Genomic DNA, 20,233 nt, shown 5'->3' on the forward strand with positions numbered 1-20,233 from the left:
AAGTCACCGAGTCTGTCAAGTATTACTGCTACTTTACAGTGTAAATTCAAATTTGATGTTTCAAGAAGTCATTGTTGACGAGAAGACCCAGCTAACTTGTAGTGTTTGGTTTTGAAGAATGAGCTTTGTCATACCTGAATAAGTTTTAAGATTTCAAAAGTAGATGAAAGAAGTCTGATTAAGTCATAGTACCTGACTTCCATATCGGTGGCCATATTTTTAGTATTTGAAACAATGTAGACTATCAACAGCCACTTGTGCTGTGGTCTTTGCCATCAATGCAGCTTGAATGTGTTGTGGCGCTATAGATAAATGCTTACAGCTGTGTACCCTGTATTATCTCCTCATCAAGTAAGAAGAAATTAAATTACCATGTTTTAGTTTATATTTAATTCGGCACATCCGTAAAATTTTAACCTGGAAATGCTTGGGTCATTCAGCCATGCTGCAGTATAATATTGTGTTCCTCAGAGGATCCTGCAGCAGTGTCAGGGGTAAAGAGACTTTCTTCAGGGATTTACACATTTCATCGATGGGCACATTTTGTGTTGTGAAACAGTTCACAGATACTGAATTTAACTATGCTGGTGTTATATGAAAGTATTTACCAAGAAATCATGTATGATTTAAGGGGGTGCTGCACCCAAAATAGTATATTTTGCTCAAAATCACTTTTTTGCAAATATTCAATTTTAATTAATTTGTTAACCCAAGATTAAAATATTGGTTGTGTTCACCTTTTAGCCTGTCAAGCAGTCAAGCAGTTGCATGAAAAAGTTAATTTATGCAAATTTATGCAAATCACCCAATTTCCTGGCTTCTTTTTTCTCCCAATTTCAAGATTTCCAAAGAATTTCACTCCACTCTGGCTGGGTCACATTTTCTGAAATGTTCACACTATGTTCTTTAAATACTATATGAAAAACTACTATTTTGTTTAGCATTAAAATTCTTACATTTTGAATAAGAGACATTTTAGTTTTGCTTATCATGTTTTAATGACTGTTTTTGAATGTCAGACTTTCGACCCTTGTCATTTTAGAATGAAGATAGATAATGGAAAATAAAATAGTCGGTTTTTTTCTACATATACACTTGTTCCCAGTGAAATATTACATTTCAGGAGTTTTTGACTTAAATTAATTTTTATCAGTAATACCAAAATTGTGAGGTTTTTTACCCCATCTATACACCCCTTCATCCTTCGAGTAAACTATTGCTACCACAGTAAACTTAAAATTTCCTGCTTTTTGAAAATATATACTATGAGGGGTTTTCCTTGTAATCCGTAGCAAAACGCATCCAATGGTTTTCCTTTAACCTCACGTTTGTTATGTGGACAAGGACACCTTGTTATGTTTTCCTTTAAGCATCATCAAAAGACAATTCGTACAGAACCCTGTTTTCATTGCATAGCTACTCATTCTGAAAAGGTATAACAAAATGAGGGTACCCTTCTCACCAAACGGGGGGTCTAATTGCATTCGTTTCATCCTGACTACTGAATTTTACTTAAGGTAGTATGTGCCTCGAAAGTGCAACACTTAAACTTTTGCTCAATCTTTCCTCAAAGAATATTTCAATCATTCTCTTTCAAAATCAAGATTAAAAATCAGAATTCATCGTGCAAATTTTGGAACTAGAGCAACAAATTGCTAAAGATTTACCGATATTTGAAATTCAAAATGGCAGCCATCCCTGTGTTAACTCTATGGAGAAAAAAAAATGATTTTTGAAAAATTAAGCTGATAAAAAGTTTTCTTACACCAGGAGCTTTAAAATGAACCTCACAAGTGGTAGATCAGAAAAGAAATGTAAAAGTTTGCGAAATATCTGTCCCCGAGGTGCGTTCTAAGACACTAGACACTCGAAACAAAGATTTTCGAGTGTCTAGAAAACCGATAAACGCGTTTTGCCACGGATTCCTTGTCATCTTAGATGAGACCTCCTTTGAAAAAAATTGTGTCGACCACATGTAGCTCCATCTTAAACCATTTTACAGAATCGGTTTGGAGACCATGACATGATTAAGCTCTTAATCGTTATGTATTCGTTTTAAGAGTTGGGGACTTTAGAATTTCTCTCAAAACCTTCTACGGTGACTTTAATTAGATGTTGAAAAATGAAAATTAAAAAAGGTTCAGATGATTTTTAAAGAGAAAAAATGATCAAATAAATGAAATTCTTGTTCCTGGGCATGCCACAATCCGTGGCAAAACGCGTCCAACGTTTCCTTTAACCTGACATTTAAGTGTAAAATGGGATAAGCAGGATAAGGACACCTTTTTATGCTTTTTTCATTAAAACGTTATCGAAAGATAATTAGTTTATAAGCCCTTTTCATTACATATGCCTATAGGGAAAAGAAAACAAAGAAAGCGGTATTTTTGTATTTTTTCTTTCCATGTGTACGCGGCTTCTTGAAATAATCTCTCTTTTATTGTAAAGGTATGTGTGTTCTACCCAAAGTAGTTAAACTGTACGCCCATGTAATTACTTAATAAGTTAGCAACAATGTAACAACAGACCGCAGAACTGGTTATATTTGTCCAAATCTTTCGTGCCACTTGTGTTACGCAGACATGTAATTGAATTCCCGCCATACTCCCGGATCGAATCGCCAAATTTTTAGATTACAATCCCTGCAAAAATAGGACACGTTTTTTTACGGAAAAAGCCACGAACATAATAGAAATATAATTTCTCTCGGTTCGATAGTGTAGAGAGAAATTGATGTCTTCCCGTTAGGGACTGAACAGAGATTACAGGGGGTGGGGTGGGTCGGTGTTTTTCGAAACACCGATGCATCAAAAATAGTGACCATTTAAAAGTTCTTGCACAAAAATTAGTGACCCTACCCCTTAAAATTATCCGTGCCTGAAATTAAGTGACCTTCCCCTGTTACTCAAAGCATTTAGCAAAAAGACATGTGGTATGATGCAACAACTTACGTAGCCACTTCAGCTTCATTAGCCTGAAGATTTGGCCTTTGATTGCTATTTTTGTTTTGTGTACCAAATGAAATTTCTTGTTTGGATCCCTGAAACATGACGATATAAAAGCATATGCATGGCCCAAACGTATGTGTGCACAGTCAGCATTGTTATTGTTCAAAGTTGCATTTCATTCCAGACAAGAATTTAGTGGCAGGGATCGTTGGATAGTGCAACAAATGCCAGTAATCCGGCTGCAGTTGGCAATATCCTCAAGAAAGAGACAGTTGTGAAACCCCGTCATAATATCATCATTGTATGGCCTAAGTGTCAGAGATCAAAACAGCACTCGAGGTCGAAAGTAACACCCTCAAAGCAAGTAATGAAAAACTGTACACAAAGGCAGGTAAAGTTAAAACCTGGAAGTGAATGTGCAGCAAATTTTAACACCCAGTATCTGAAAGATATACATGATTTGTGCAATAAATTTTTTGCCACGGATTTACAATAGTAGATTCTTCAATCTATCGGTGAGTGCATGACGCTGCAGGTGAGGGAGGGTCATCTAAGGCTTACGGATTTTCACCACGGGGTTATCCTACATGCATTTCAAACTGTAGCCCGTATCCGTACATGTCTACGGCTACACGAAATCATGCTATAAAGTTCCGCACCTCGAATTTTATTCGAATCCATTCTGCACCAGTTTCGCGAAAAACTCACCAAGGGATAAAAATAAATCAAATAATCAAATGTTTTTTTCTAGGTACCCCTAAAATTTAAGTAGATGCAAAATTTATTTACACTATATTTGTAAACTTAGTATTTCTGGATACACTAGTAATATATATCTGGTATTAATGATGGAATTTCGAACAAATTCTTTCATGAATTTAGTATTTGAAATAAACTCTACACTGTTTACTACATTTTTTCTCACAAGTTTACAACTCCAGTGGTCGCACGAAAGCCGACTAATCGAAGGGAAATACAGTTTATTGCACGACGGCAGAACAATGCGTATCCCCCGCCGGCCCGCCCCTTCGCGTGCCACGGCGCGGGCTAAACCTCGGAAATTAAACACTGAACACCTACCTACCAACGGGTTAATTACTATACATTTGGTTCCCTGCTCGTACGTCTGGAAATTTGTAAATTTCCGCGCGCAAACTCTATGCCGAGAGTTCGATGATATAATCATAGACCCTCGAGAAAAACTTTCTCGAGGGCTTATGATATAATTACATGCATGGTTTGGGGATTAGACCTGCACACCGACACACTCGTAACATTCTTCATTCAAACTACCGCAATAATGATAAACATACGAATTCGTAATATATCTTAGAGGTTAAATCCACAGTCCCCTGTGATTTATTCCGCTCTTGGACTATGCGTCCCATAGACGTGTGTACATAAGCCTGAGGCATAAAATCATATAGACTCTGTGTATAGAGTATGTATAGAGAGAAACCATGCCATAGCGAGGTGAATCTAGTCTGTTTCATGGAAGTCTCACAATTGATCCGTCAGTCGTTTGTTTGTTCTTGTTTACTTGTTTATTCTTGTTTATTCTGTCTATATTTTCTTTTTGCCCATTTTTACTATTTTTTATTTTTCTATTTTATTATTTACTTGTTTATTGTTATTCGGTCAGAGTTACCCCTGGTCGATGTCCTTATGGCGTTCGCACTCGGCAGTGCACCCACCGCCAAAGAACTCATGGTGATGCATCACCATGATGCACATTGTCATGCCAGTAGCTGTCTTCGATTGGAAAATATCGCTCTCCAAGTTAGTACGTATGAGGGCTCCCTACATGCGATTTTTCGCTCGCCCGCGGCCAGGCGCAGGGCCAGGCGCTATGGGAACATTTTCCAGATTTCAGTACGTCTACTAAATCCCAGAAAATCGACGGCTGAAGATGTACGATATTCATTTACTCGTTATGGTGTCAGTATAGAAATTGCAATGTGTTTGCATCTGTGCTATGAAGGATAGAGACAGATGAGTTAATATTATCATCACCATGGCGGAGATAAGGAATATTAATCGAATGTATTCAGTGGCTCCAGTACGAGTACCAAGGCGAGTGTCCGGCTTTGGCTGCGCCGCCTCGCGCCTCCCTTCTCCCAAATCCCAACTCCTCACCCTGGGAGGCGGCGTAGCCAAAGCAGGACTCGTAGGGCTAGGGCCAGGGCACAGGTGCCTGGGGTTGCCAGTGTAGTGCATACATAGAGAGAAGGGGCCTTCTCTCTTCTACCACTCTGGCAACCCCAGGCACCTGTGGGCCGGGGATAAACAGGTAACAAGATGCTTCGAAGAGCCCTCATATACAGGTAAATATGCCAGGTCACCAGTCACGTGATGTATGCAAATATAAGGGAAGTAAGGTGTTCGACAGAAGTAAGGAAATACGCGTCTGATCCCTGGCAGTCGTTGGAGTAGAGTGGTAGTACTGGTACTGAGCGATATCAAACAAAAAGAAAGGGTATCAAGGAACATTAAATAATGGATTCCATTATTGCTGACATGAAAAACGTCATGAAAGGTAAGGCACTTTTCTGTATTCGAACCATAGATTGATAGAAGTTAGTAGAGAAAACAATTCTCTAGGGTCTCTGTTCGAACGCAACAAAATTAATATTTAACTTCCGTGTGGATCTTTACAAATTTTGTCCGTGGATGTTGTGTGTCGGGTGTGTACACAGTTGACGCTTCTGGGGTTCGTCTCCACAGATGTTGAAAATTTTCTAACGAGCATTTTGAAGAAAGAAAAACTGAGCAGGGACGCGACGAAAAAGAAAGATGAACTTATCACGAAGGTCAGCAACTTGCGGACGAAAATGGCAACAGAGGATGAGGACCAAACAAGATCAGCTGTGAAAACAAATGACATCATACCAGAAGGTAATATTGCAGTGGTTGATTTTGTAAATTCAACTCTGTGAAATAACAAAGGAAGCCAGCGTTAATTTATATCTTTCTTCTAACTTGTTATACATTTCGTTATATTCACTTGAGTCCAGTACAGTTAGCAATAGCATGTGTCCAAAACTGATTGTGTTCAGTTATATGGTAATGTTATCAGCAGGTAGCTGGTGATAAGTAATTTTAGCAACTGAAGACTAACTTCCATTTCAATTAGATATAAATCAAAGAACTGTCCAATGCAAAAACGGGACAATATAATGCAAAGATCCATCAATAGCTGTGTTTGGATTAATCAAGATAACCAATAGAATCCAGAGAGCACTTTAACACTAGCTGGTACACACTAATTCACAACTTCTCTATTTATTTCTAGTAACTTATCAAGTGTACAGTAAATATTTGTTTGATAAGGGACTGGTCAGTTTCTTCGGCCTGGGGGGGGGGGGGGGCGGTGGATTATTTTTTGCCGACGTCAAAAAGTGGCTGACCCCCCCTATTCCAAATTTTTAAAACAGGGTGACCCCCCCTATTCCAAATTTTTAAAACAGGGTGACCCCCCCCCCCCCCCCGGCGCGACAAAGGTAAAACAAAAGATGGACATAAATTATATATATATATATATATATATATATATATATATATTATATATATATATATATATATTATATTTTACATTTTACATATATTTATATTTTAAATAGTCATTCTATGTTTTAGTGAAATTGTTGACATGTCAGTTGTAAGATAGGAATTTCAAAGTGTCAATCTTAAAGTTTAAATACCGTACATTTTGAATGAGCTGTATTTTGAATGAGCTGTGAATGTATTTCACACTTTCTCTGCTTAACCAGATGTCCTGAACTGTTGTACAGAAATGGATGTCAATAATTAATATCAAAGAGGAAAAGCAGTGAATCAAAAACTTTGATGGGTGTTAAGACTTGCCAACCATCCAATTAAATCTACTGAGGAGCCATAGAGAGCTTTTTTAGCCAAATCTGATGTGTACAGTGTCTGAGAGGACCTTTTCTTGTGTAACATTGAAACCATAAAAGCACAGCTAATAATGACAAAAACTGCCTTTTTTAACTGTTATTTTGTTCATAAAAAAGCATCTTTCTACAGAAAACCTATGAAACAAAGGAAAATAATTGCATCAATGAGAAGGAAAGATATCTTGTCATTTTTCTATCTCTAAAATAAGTCACTGTATCAAATATATATTGTGAAATATTTGTGCATGTTGCTTTCTCATACTGAATTCTCACAGAGAGAACAGAAAAGTATCAGGAATTTGTCATCCTTTTCATATGAAATGCAGATTTCATAATGGTACACTTTCACTTAGCAAACATCAAGATATCTCTGAAAGTATGGCGCCCGAAGGGTGCGCCAAAAAATATGAAACATCCTGATATCTCTGATATATATGCCTTGTATATTAAAGTCATGCACCTGAAGGGCATGCTGAAAGATGTATGATATATTAAAGTAATGAGCTTGAAGAGCACACTGAAAAATATTGAACATACAGATATCTCTGATGTATGTATGCTTGATATGTTAAAATTGGGCGTGCTGAAAAATATGACTGATTATTAAAGTTACGCGCCCGAAGGGCGCACCGAAAAATACAACTGAATGATGAATTTTGTGGCTGACACTAGCATTTTAGGCAATGATGAGCCTGTGTCAAAATTCAAAAACACACTGACCCCCCCTATTGGGCATTTCAAAAACATGGTGACCCCCCCCTATCACCAAAGTCAAAAACAGGGTGACCCCCCCCCCCCATGAATCCACCGGCCCCCCCCAGGCTGAAGAAACTGACCAGTCCCTAAAGTTATTTGACAAAAGGGAATATACTTAGAAAGAGAAAACTTTATGATAAAGGAAACACAGGCAGAAAAACTTGGAGACAATGGAGACAAGCAAAGTATGAGAAGACTCAAAATCATGGCTATTTGTTTTGTGAACAAATTTGTTTTTTATTTAAATTTTCTTGATCATACAATGTCTTGAAGTTTAATAAAACTGTCATCCATTCTGTGTAACCAGTTGTCATTGATAACTGCAGTTTTAAATTATTGTCCACAATGTAAGAGACAACTGCAAATGGAAAGTGTAATAGAAACAACAACTTGATTTCCAGCAATCTGCAGTGACATCAAACACAAGACAGAGCTTTGTACTGCTTAGTTTCATTTATTAATATTGCAAAACAATTTTTTTTTATCAGAAGAAGAATATGCAGATGTGGAGGTACAGGAGCCTGAAAAGGTCGTGGACAACAAAATTGAAGACGAAGAAATCTATGAGGAGCCTGGATTAGCTGAACCAGAACCCAAAAATGAAAGTCCACATGCAGACGCTGAGAATATAGATGGTATAGATGATGGTGTGTATGATGACGGTGAGTTAGAAATGAATCAAAGTGATCTTGGATTTCATGAATTCCTCTTACATTGCCATCTGATTGAGTCAATTGAAATCTATATTCGATTGAAGTAAAGAATCCCATGCAGTTCATTGATGTGTCAGAGAGTAACTTTCCCATACATCTATGAAGATAGAAATATTCCTATCTCAGTTGTATTTTATCAGGCCACCCATTTCATGAAGTGTGAATTTTTGGAAAATTTTCAACCAAATATATTCATAAATAAAAGGCTCCCTCGCATGCATATAGCAATGTACTTTATGTTGTAGGTACACAGTACAATTATCAATAACTGGCATACTCAAGACAAAATTTCATCTGGTTTCTTGTTTTAGCCTAAATATGCATAGGGAAATTTCTATGAGGAGAGACTCATATTATACAGCTACAAAAGGTACAATAGTTATTCAATGGCACATTCAGCCCGTCTGAAAGAACGTCAGTAATTACTGTAATGAAGGTATATACACAAGGTAACATTGTCACCTTTACGTGTTTCCTTGTATACAGAGTCACCCATACCATTGAGGACACCAGAGTTGGATCAAACCACATGGTGGTTGAAGGGTTAGGGGATTGAATGACTGCATTTGACTCGATCACAGTGTTGTTTTGTGTTTACTCCGGTGATTGTGAAGATAATTTCCCTGTACACTTTGCTTTTACAGCTAAGAGGCATGGACCAGTGGCCGCTAATGATTTGCTGAGTCCGCGTAAAAGTGGTTACCTTGACAAACGCAAAGGTAAATATTGCTAAATATGTATCTGCAAACGCAACGGTGATTTCATCGAACTGCATGCAACCATCAGAAAATTAACCTCAAGCTGACCAACATGATAGCGTGTTAGGGTCTCAAGCTGCAATTTTGAAAATTGCATGAGCTTCCAAATGTTGCGCACATCTTCTTGTTTAGATTATAATCCCTGGCTCCAGCAAATATGATTGCCAGATTCAAGCTAAGCATATAATTAGAGACCCTGCTGATGTATGTGAATGTGATACTTTCATACTTCTTGTGTTGAGACAGTGTCTTAGCTTTTCATTCAGTGAGCTGTATTTCTTTGAAATTTGATTTTATGTGGGCAAACAAGGAAATTGAGAAACAAATTTTTTGATGAAAAGTGGCAAAATTGCCCTAAAAATACAAAATTGCAGATTTCATCATATTTTCAATATATCACATTTAGTTCATCTGTAGGAACCTGTATACTAAATTTCAAAGCTATCAGACCAGAGATTTTTGAGGAACACATTTTTTGACAAAAAATGGCAAACATCGCCCCAAAAATACAAAATTGTTCATTTTATCATAATTTTAATATATCACATTTTGCTTATCATTATAAACCTGTATACTAAATATCAAAGCTGTCAGACAAGCGATTCTGATGAAACAAATTTTTTGACCAAAATTGACAAAAATTGCCTTAAAAGTACAAATTTGCATATTTTTTTCACAATTTGAACAAATCTGAATTAGATCATCCCTAGGGACCTGTGTACCAAATATCAAATATCAAAGCTATCTGACTTGTGGTTTTGAAGAAGAAGATTTTTAAAGATTTTTTGATCCAAAATGACAAAAATTGCCTTAAAAATGCAAATATGCAAATTTCACCACCATTTGAACAAATCTAACTGAAGTCACCCTAAATAAACTGCATATGAACAAGTGGTTCCAGAGAAGAAGATTTTTTACCAAAAACAGCAAAAATGCCCCAAAAATACAAATATGAAAATTTCACCACAATTTGAACAAACTCATGAGGTCACCCTAAGTGAACTGCACACCAAATTTCAAAGCAATCGGACTTGCAAGTTTAGAGGAGAAGGCAATATTTGACAGCCGATGGACGACAATGGACGATGACAGAGAATCAACCTATTTAATAAGTAATTAAAGCTCCACATCACTGACAGCGGAGCTAAAAAGTTTGCTTGAAAATGTATTTTAGTATTTCTATCCCTAAAATGGAGCTTCATTGACATAATCAGTGAATCTTTCCATTTTAAAACCCTCAGAAAGGAAGATTGGTATTGGCAAGTGGCAAAGCAGATGGTGTGTTATCAAAGATACTAACTTCTATTACTACAACAAGCCAAGTGATAAGGAACAGAAAAATGTGATCAATATATTGGGATATACAGCAAAACCAGCACCTATTCCAGATAAGAAAAACAAGAAGAAAGATTTCTGTTTTGAAATCACACATCCAGATAAAAGAGACTTCCAGGTATGATATGCAAATTTTGCCTGAACATTCTATATCCTTCAACAACCAAATATTAGTTCTTATCTACTCAAAGTTGAAAATTTTTGTGAACATGTTTTCTGCATATATCTCCTAAAATGTTACAAAGTTCAACATAACAAATTGTAATGTGGTAGTTTATGAACATCCATATATTAAAGACTTAATTTGCACTTAAAAGATGACTTCTAAACTGAAATTGTCTGAACTCGTTCGTGTGAAAATTAATTGAAAATCTTTCACACTATCAGCTACCATTGAATTCAACATGGCAAGCATCATAGTAACTATATGAAATACATGTATCTATCAAAAATCACTATGCATTACCGATCTGTATATCTTACGTAACCCTGTTGCCATGAAAGCAGGAAATTTCAAAAAGGTCTATGTCAGTATGGCTTCATGTGGATTTATATTTTGCAAAACAATTGTCTGAAAATAGCTAATACCATTATTGTGGTATTTAAAAACTGATAGATGAGTGTATGCATAGATCTGCAGATGAAAAGAATTGCCATCTCTGACACATAATGAGATACTGCTTTGAAGGAATTGTTTGGTAAAACTGCATTTTGAAGATCATAAACATTGTCCTGCATTTCAACATAAAATAACTGTTTGAGAATAATATGCACACAAAGAGATTTCAAAAGTTTGCACACAGTGATATCAGTGTTTGAACTATTTGTTATTGTTTCGATAACAGAAAACTTTGCTTTAATCATCACTTTTCACTTCCAGTTCATAGCAGCTAGCACTCAAGATATGAATCAATGGATTGAAGCCATAAACAAAGTAGGCAACTCATCTGAACGTAAGTTTTGACATTATCAATAATTATCTTGTAGTTGATTGTGATGTATAAGATGTAGTCATTTAAAAAAGTTGGTACAGCACTGTTTTGCAATGAGGAAAAAAAAAGCCTTACTGCTTCCATTCTTTATGGTTATATGCCGTTACATCAAACGTGAGTTCTGTGGTGCAAAGTGGCCCTTACCCCTCATCCCCTGTCCCAAAACATTATTGCATGTTCCACTTCCTGGTTACAATATGATATCTACACAGATTCAGCTTTGCTTATTGAATTGCAAAAGTCTCAAGTTCTAATCTTATTCTTTTTAAAGGGAAACCTAAGTCCAGCGACATTGACCGTTTATCCCTTCCAAAATCACCCTTGAATAAAATGCAGCTCAAATTTGCAACATAATTGCACGCGCCGACGAGTACGGAGCGACGAAAAGAGACATTGAAGTAGACGACATTTATGGAAATGAGCTCGGAATCCCATGGGCGCGAAAGGGCTCATGGGAGGAGCGTGCGTGACGTCATCGACGATACACGAACGTGTGTGACAGCCTTCCAAAGCATTGGAGTCTATGACTGCAGGAGTGCAGTTCTGCACGTTACGACTCTTTAATGCTCCCTAGCATAAAAAATAGTTAACTGTTGTTCAGTTGAGTGCAAACATCACTCAGGGAAGAACAAACGGAGTCAGCTTTTACCGTCTTCCCACAGAACAGCTTTTTCGAAGACAGTGGCTAAAGAAAGTCGGACGAGTTTAAAAATCTGTAAAAGATACAACGTTATGTTCTAATTCTTTCAGGATGATTGTTTTATAAGGGATTTCGGGATTCTGATACCGATACAAGACGATACTACACAATGCGGTTCGTATCTTGACATGCTGATTCAGCCTCATTGGCGATTTCGGGACTCTAAAATCCGAAGACGAAACTACACAAAGCGTCTCTTATCTTGACATCCCGGGTCTGCCAAAGCTCCGATATATAACCAATAAATATAGGCAATTTCGGGACTATACCTTGTAATATTGATATTACAAGATATTGGAATGACTTTTTGCCTACTGTGTCTCGGCACGCCGGGTGTGAGAAATCGCCGATATTATATTTACCCGATAAATATCAATTGCGCTGGAACTCCTAGGCTAATATCGATACCAGACGATCCTAGATTTACTTGCACTGTGTGGTGTTGGCATGCCGGGTCTACGAAATCACGGATATTTATCCGATAAATATCGGCGACTTAGGACTTTAACTCTGATACTAGACGATACTTTGTCAAATCGTGGGTAAATATCCAATGTACCGGTATATCAGAGATTTCACCACCTAACAGATCTGACCACCCGAATACCTCTGTCCGACTCTTAGTTCAAAAATAGCATCCATGGCCGGAAGTCAAGGATACTGTATGTTTTACATTATTAGATGTATTAATGCACGAAATACATTTTTCACATGTAAAGCATTTTTTTTCATTAAATGTCCACACGGGACTTCGTCGAGAGGGCCGATCGGATATCATCGGGACTCGGGAGGCCCTTGCACAAATTACATTCTTTACATGTAAACATTTTTACTTGGCGATCGGGACTTGAACAGAGGACATATCGGAAATCATTGGGAGTTTGGGCTGGTCTTGTATGAAACACATTCCTTACAACAAGCTTTAAGACGATACCATTTTTTTTAAATAGCTGGCAAATATTCATTATATCGGCGATTTCATCACTTTGTAGATCTGAGTAAGTCCGACTTCCTAAGTTCGACACCAGCTTCGAAAATAGACGACACTATAATAGATTTGTCAAATCGCGAATAAATATTTTCCGATACATATCGGAGATTTCGCAACCTTAAAGATCTGGCCAAGCTCGACTTACACGGTAACACATACAATCAGTCAATCATTCCGTATCATTCACGAACCAAAAATTAATTTTAAGCGACTGATACAGAAAACTCTGTTTTAGAAACGTAGCGTTGAAGGATCGCAGGGTCACTCAGTCTCTCCAATCCATTCGGGGTCTGTACAAGCATAGTGACTCCCTCCGCGGAACCATACACAAAACGCAAACAACCAAGATATGAACGATGTTTTGAGATGCTTTCTAATTATTACATATCTTCGACAGGTTCAAATTACTATGGTTTGATTTCAGTCAGGGAAAAGTAATACTCGATGTCAGAAATAACGCTGTCCGAACTCTCCATGGTCGTCTTACGAACGCGCTGAACTGTTCACAGTACTCCTCCAGCTGCAAGCTACAATCGTCTGTATCGCCGATGACGACACGCACGCTTCTCCCATGAGCCCTTTCGCGCCCATGGAATTCCGAACTCATTTCCATAAATGTCGTCTACTTGAACTTCTCTTTTCGTCGCGCCGTAGTCGTCAGCGCGTGCAATTATGTTGCAAATTTGAGCTGCATTTTACTCAAGGGTGATTTTGGAAGGGATAAACGGTCAATGTCGCTGGACTTAGGTTTCCCTTTAAAATAATGTTTCATTAAAGTGGGACTCCCACATGGTAACATTTTAAAACACATTTTTTTTAATGCCAACGGTTGATATTTGACGTGGCGACTGTGTGTGGATCGCGAGATATCGATAAAAACATGTCCTCAAAAAAGTGAAAGTTTGAATTCCGGTCGCCCACCTAAATTCAGCTTCCGAACATCGAATGTTCGGCACTGGGGCCGTTGTCAAGTAAGCTATGGAGTACGAGCGTACGCTGACCCTGCTGTACGCCACAGTACCACTTGTGTCGGTGATCGGTCATGCCCCGTGGGAGAAAGCCGAGTCTCTGACTCGGCAAAAAATCGAAAAAAAAAAAGTTTGCTGATTCAACAAGAATTCGCATAGGTGACTAGCACAGTTACTTGCGGTTGATATAGAGTGGTTGCTGCGATAGAGCGGCCGCCGCGTGGTATGCATAGACGCATACCATGCAGCGGCCGCTATGCATCGAACCATGCGTAATTGTGTGGCAGACGACAAAATGTGGTCATCAGAGGCGGCTAATATTTTACACGTAAAAACTTATATCTATGTGGTATTGGTTAAAAATACAATACAACTGATTGAGAATAATGAAAACGAGAAAAAATTAAGGAGAAGTTTTAAAAAAAACTTACCTGGGGTAAAGGCATAATGCTGTATATAAAGTCTTCGCTGTGGGAGATAAATTAATTGCGTCATTCGAACTCATTATGGACTCCCTAGAATATCGTCAATCAGCACAACAACAAACCTTCGGGGGATTTCGGGTCATAATCAGAAATGATCGTAAAACTTCGGGATGTGAAAAATACACTTGGGAAATGACATGTTTCTATTGATATCTCACGATCCGCGCGCAGTCGCCACGTCAAATATCGACCGTTGGCATTAAAAAATTAATGGCCAGAAATTATCATCTGCATCTATTCAGATGATTATAGGCACCATGAGATATCTGGTGTAAATTAGGTATAAATCAGTGATTTCAATTTTTGGAAGATGTCATTACAGGTCGGCTTATTGTGTTTTTGAAGTGATATGATAACTGTGACTGCAATCAAGTTCAGGTTTTTGGGACAAACAGAACAAATTTCAATCATTTTTTCAAGCTATCTTGATGAGTTCCTTTTTTGTTTTTTTAGCTGCTCATGAACCAGTCCAGCCAATAGAAGAAGATGATGGTGATGTCTATGATGATGTGTCAGCACCACCAGAGGGCAGTAGCACTGCTGTGCAACCAATTCCAGAGGAGAAACCAGTGGTTGCCCAACCCAACAAATCTGCCTCATCTACAGAAATCCTACCAAAACAGGTAGCTGAAACTGTCAAATCAAAGACGGTTTCTGTCATGCAGTGTTCTAATTGGAGTATGATTACAATAACATTTACGTTGCAATGTGGGACTGTAAATCTTCCAAAAATGATGAACTCAACTTTAAACGAGGAGAATTCATCCACCTCATCAATGCACTGGAGAATTTGAAGACTACAAATGGTGGATTGGAGAAACAAAGGAAAAAGTTGGTTTTTTTCCCAAAGGAATATGTCATGAAAGCTTATGATCTTGAAAGCTGAATTAATAGAATTAATCTTCTGTACTTTTTGGCTAACTTTCTCATCTTGTAATATCCAAGCAAATATACTACATGTACTTATATACACTGCTGGCTGAGCAAACAGTGTAATAATACATAAGAAATTAATATTGTTATGTGAAAAAGATCAATATTTCATTCCATGTCAAAAGTAAAGTGTGATATATGTTGAAATCCATTTCTTCCCAAGCAGTTAATGCTACCTTTCTAGTTTCTGTTCAAATATGCTGAGTTTTTGGTGACTTTGTAGATCACATTTTGTAGTGCAAAAGTTTTATTTGATTTCATAATTCATCTCTTTGACGTCTGATCCGAACAGTTTGAATTAGGAAGTTATTTTGCATTTCTCCTGTATTTGGAGATATCGTTGAAGTGAAATGGACATTCAACAAAATATTGAACTTGCATTTCTCCTGTTTGTGATAAGTAGAAGTGACATTCCAAAAACTTTTTTGTAAGTTATATGCAGTTTTATTAAAGTTATCATTGAACTTTGCCAGTGCATCAATATTCTATATCTTCTATGTCCATAGCAAGTGTAAACTATGTGTAGTATAATTCAAAGCAGGGTCTGATCTGTTTTTTTGCATTTTTTCACTTGTTTTTTACAGAATTTTCACTTATTCCAAAGTTTAATCTGGAATATGATATGGTTATAATATCAGAAATTCATGAGATATAAACACCAAATTTATTTATTCAAGATATTGCTAGTTATAATGAGACAGAGTTTTAAATTTCCAATTAATGTAAATCATGACCAGATATTTACATTTCCTCTCTAATGGTAAGTAATGACACACAACATAAAAAAACAAATGCCGAGTAAAAATTGTGAGTGTGTGTTTCCTCAAAGTTATTACACGACAACTGTCCCATTATTTCACCATTCAATAGTTTTGTTGAATTCTGGTTTCAACCAAGGCAGTCTGTCATACATCTGTAATACTTCACATATTGCGTAGTGAATACAGGTGCCTTTATTATGGCGCAAGACAAGGATCTGTAAATTATTGCATTTCGATGACACCAGTGTGTCACAAAAACACATCTCAAAGCTGGATTGGAGAGGAGCAAAATTCAGACTTACTCAACATTATGCTGAGCATTGGAAATTTTTATCTTTGTACATCATTCATAATGTGTAGATATGAAGTGTATGATACTGAAGAGCTTCATTGGCTTTTTAGCTCCGCTGTCAGCGACGCGGAGCTTATCAAATAGGTTGATTTTCCGTCGTCGTCCGTCGTCGTCCGTCGTCCGTCGTCCGTCGTCGTCGTCGTCGTCCGTCAACAATTGCCTTCTCCTCTGAAACCGCAAGTCCAATTGCTTTGAAATTTTAAATGCGGTTCACTTGGGGTGACCTCACTTAAGTTTGTTCAAATCGTGGTGAAATTTGCATATTTGTATTTTTGGGGCATTTTTGGTGTTTTGGTAAAAATATCTTCCTCTCTGAAACCGCTTGTCCGATTGCTTTGAAATTTAATATGCAGTTTACTTATGGTGACTTCAGTCAGATTTGTTCAAATCGTGGTGAAATTTGCATATTTGTATTTTTAAGGCAATTTTTGTCATTTTTGGTAAAAAAATCTTTAAAAATCTTCTTCTTCGAAACTACGGTCAGATAGCTTTGAAATTTGGTACATATGTCCCAAGGGATGATCTATTTAAGATTTGTTCAAATTGTGAAGAAATATGCAAATTTGCATTTTAAGGCAATTTTTGCCATTTTTGGTCAAAAATGTATTTCTCAAAAAGTACTGGTCTGATAGTTTTGAAATTTGGTATACAGGTTTCTATAGATGCACTGAGTAATATATATAGAATTTCTGATGAAATCTGTAATTTTGTATTTTTGGGCAATTTTTGCCATTTTTGGTCAAAAATGTGTATTGCCAAAACTACTCATCTGATAGCTTTGCAATTTAGTATACAGGTTCCTACAGATCACCTTAATGATATTTGTAGAAATTATGATGAAATCTGCGATTTTGTAATTTTGGGGCAATTTTTGCCATTTTTGGTCAAAAAATGTGTATTGCCAAAACTACTCATCTGATAGCTTTGCAATTTAGTATACAGGTTCCTACAGATCACCTTAATGATATTTGTAGAAATTATGATGAAATCTGCGATTTTGTAATTTTGGGGCAATTTCTGCAATTTTAGGTCAAAAAATGTGTATTTCAAAAACTGCTCATCTGATAGCTTTGAAATTTGGTATACAGGTTTCCATAGATGAACTAAATGATATGTATTGAAATAATGATGAAATCTGCAATTTTGAATTTTGGGGCAATTTTTCCCATTTTTGGTCAAAATATGTGTTTCTCAAAAAGTACTGGTCTAACAGCTTTGAAATTTGGTATACAGGTGTCTATAGATGAACTCAATTTGATCTTTTGAAATTATGATGAAATCTGCAATTTTTATTTTGGGGGGCAATTGTTGCCATTTTTGGTCAGAAAATTTTATTCTCAAAACACTACTCATCAGATAGCTTTGGTTGACATGTTCCTAGGGATGATCCGATGTGATATATTCAAAGTATGATGAAATCTTCAATTGTGTATTTTTGCAGCTTATTTTAGCCACTTTTTTCTGGCCACTGCATTGAGCTATCAAAGATTTCCACCTTCTTCATCACATGTGTCAAAAATAGTTATTCTCTACATAAACACAGCGGAGCTATATCGGCCGCTAGGTCGCTTGTATTCTTACATGTAGGAAAATATGGGTTACATGAGCACTTAAATCATAAAGGTTGTGTAACTTAAAATCATGAAAAAGTGTAGTTTAAATAAACTCACAAAGCAGCTGAATTTAATCATGTTTTAAACCTTCACTCACAATGCATCATTCCTGAAATGAGACAGATGTAAATTTTACTTAGTCTTAAAGAAGATACTTGAAGGGGTCTAGACACTTCGCACCAAAACCAGATCAACCCACACAACGTTGTCCCTAAACTGTTTTGTACCAAAACCCCCTCATCCCAAGTTCTACCTCATACGAAAACCAGTTTGCCCAAAGTATAATAACATCATAATACTACCTATACTCATCCTAAAGCAACGACGCCACGATGTATCACAGCATTGTTTCTACCTCTCTAATTAAACTTAGAAACATTACTGTCTCAGGACATTTTGGCTATGATTAACTATTTATTCTTGCATAAAACCATAAATGGTAGAATTAGAAAAACAACTGAATGCTACAACTCAGGTGCCTTGTGCGATTTGCCTGATGGCATTTCCCTGAAATGTGTACAATTTGAAGACTTTAGTCCTGGGATGATAGGTAGGTGATGAAAAATTCAACGGTAGTGGTTGGTTGTTTTCAGCTTACCTATTGTCAATAGTTTGGGGCTAAGTGGCGTGGTTTTGGGGCAACATGACTCCTTGGGCAAGGAGGTTTTGGAACAAGGTTGTTTAAGTGCGAAATGGGTATGGGACAAAATTGTATGGTGTGAATTGGTTTTGGTGCAAATGAGGGAACCAACTTATATTATCAACTTTAATGAAAACAGAGATGTTGGTTTTGTATTACAAGTTTATATCTGTTGTGTTATTTATATATATATATATATCTGTTATTCAAGAATGAATCATATGTTAATAAACTGACAGCTAAATCCAAGGTCATGGTGTTATTGTATTATGATATTTATTCTCAGTGCTTCTTTAATAAAGATTCTGACACGTGACTATGATTCAAACTCAATGAAAATAAAATATAAACATACACTTTGCACATGTCAGATCCAACAAAGTCACTGAGTCTGTCAAGTATTACTGCTACTTTACAGTGTAACTCTACAAATTTAATGTTTCAAGAAGTCATTGTTGATGAGAAGACCCAGCTAACTTGTAGTGCCTGGTTTTGAAGAATGAGCTCTAACATACCTGAATTTAAACTTTTAAGATTTAAAAAGTGGATGAAAGAAGTCTGATTAAGTCACAGTACCTGACATCCATATCGGTGGCCATATTTTTAGTATTTGAAACAATGTAGACTATCAACAGCCACTTGTGCTGTGGTCTTTGCCATCAATGCAGCTTGAATGTGTTGTGGAGCTATAGATGAATGCTTACAACTGTGTTACCCTGGATTATCTCCTTATTGAGTTTGAACAAAATAAATTACCCTGTTTTAGTTCATGTTTACAATTGATATATCCTTAAAATTTGAGAAAATGCTTGCATTATTCAGCCATGATACAATATAATATTGTGTTCCTCAGAGGATCCTGCAGCAGTGTCAGGGGTAAAGAGACTTTCTTCAGGGATTTTCTTATTTCATTAGGCACATTTTGTGATGTGAAACAATTCAAAGATACTGAATTTAACTATGCTGGTGTTATATGAAAGTATTTACCAAGTCATGTATGATTTCAGTTTTTCAGTTTGTCCCTGAATCTTTTTTCACTCATAGTACAAACCTAAGTGAATTATACAAACTATCGGAAGTACTCCAAAGCAACAATTATAAAAAACATGGCCAGTGGATTCCACTTTTATTGAAACCATAGGCTGGAAAGTTCTATGTAATTCAAGTAGGTGCCAACGAGATAACAAGCATTGTGTACAGGTATAAAACCTCACCATGTAACTTGTACACAAGGGTTATCCGGCAGCAGAGAGGAGTCAATGGAGCCAATCCCTCTATGTTACTTTAATCAGATCAATGCAGGTGCTAGACTGAAAGATCCATAGCTTGAGGGCCCTCTCTACCCTCCCCCCTTAGAGGAGGGGAGCGTTAAGA

At 36.9% G+C, this 20,233-nt stretch overlaps 1 protein-coding gene across 2 annotated transcripts; it reads left to right on the forward strand.

Moving 5' to 3' along the window:
* Positions 1-4,775: 4,775 nt before the first annotated feature.
* On the forward strand, positions 4,776-19,102 carry LOC139116741 (src kinase-associated phosphoprotein 2-like). Of its 2 annotated transcripts, XM_070679372.1 has the most exons (8): positions 4,776-4,859; positions 5,286-5,484; positions 5,673-5,843; positions 8,107-8,280; positions 8,976-9,050; positions 10,331-10,542; positions 11,305-11,377; positions 15,014-19,102. In XM_070679372.1, exons 2-8 carry the CDS (start codon positions 5,445-5,447, stop codon positions 15,352-15,354), a joined length of 1,086 nt encoding a protein of 361 aa, XP_070535473.1. In that variant the 5' UTR covers positions 4,776-4,859; positions 5,286-5,444; the 3' UTR covers positions 15,355-19,102. The 2 variants fall into 2 exon arrangements, with proteins under 2 accessions (XP_070535473.1, XP_070535472.1); XM_070679371.1 differs by having other exon boundaries at positions 4,793-5,484.
* The last annotated feature ends 1,131 nt before the right edge of the window (positions 19,103-20,233 follow it).

The sequence above is a fragment of the Ptychodera flava genome, chromosome 18 (genome assembly GCF_041260155.1).
Source record: "Ptychodera flava strain L36383 chromosome 18, AS_Pfla_20210202, whole genome shotgun sequence".
Classification (NCBI taxonomy): domain Eukaryota; kingdom Metazoa; phylum Hemichordata; class Enteropneusta; family Ptychoderidae; genus Ptychodera; species Ptychodera flava.

Coding starts and splice junctions, on each gene's coding strand:
- LOC139116741 (XM_070679372.1), top strand. CDS start 5,445: ATGGATTCCATTATTGCTGACATGAAAAACGTCATGAAAG. Junction 8,281..8,975: donor TGATGGTGTGTATGATGACG/GTGAGTTAGAAA, acceptor TTGCTTTTACAG/CTAAGAGGCATGGACCAGTG. Junction 9,051..10,330: donor TTACCTTGACAAACGCAAAG/GTAAATATTGCT, acceptor TAAAACCCTCAG/AAAGGAAGATTGGTATTGGC.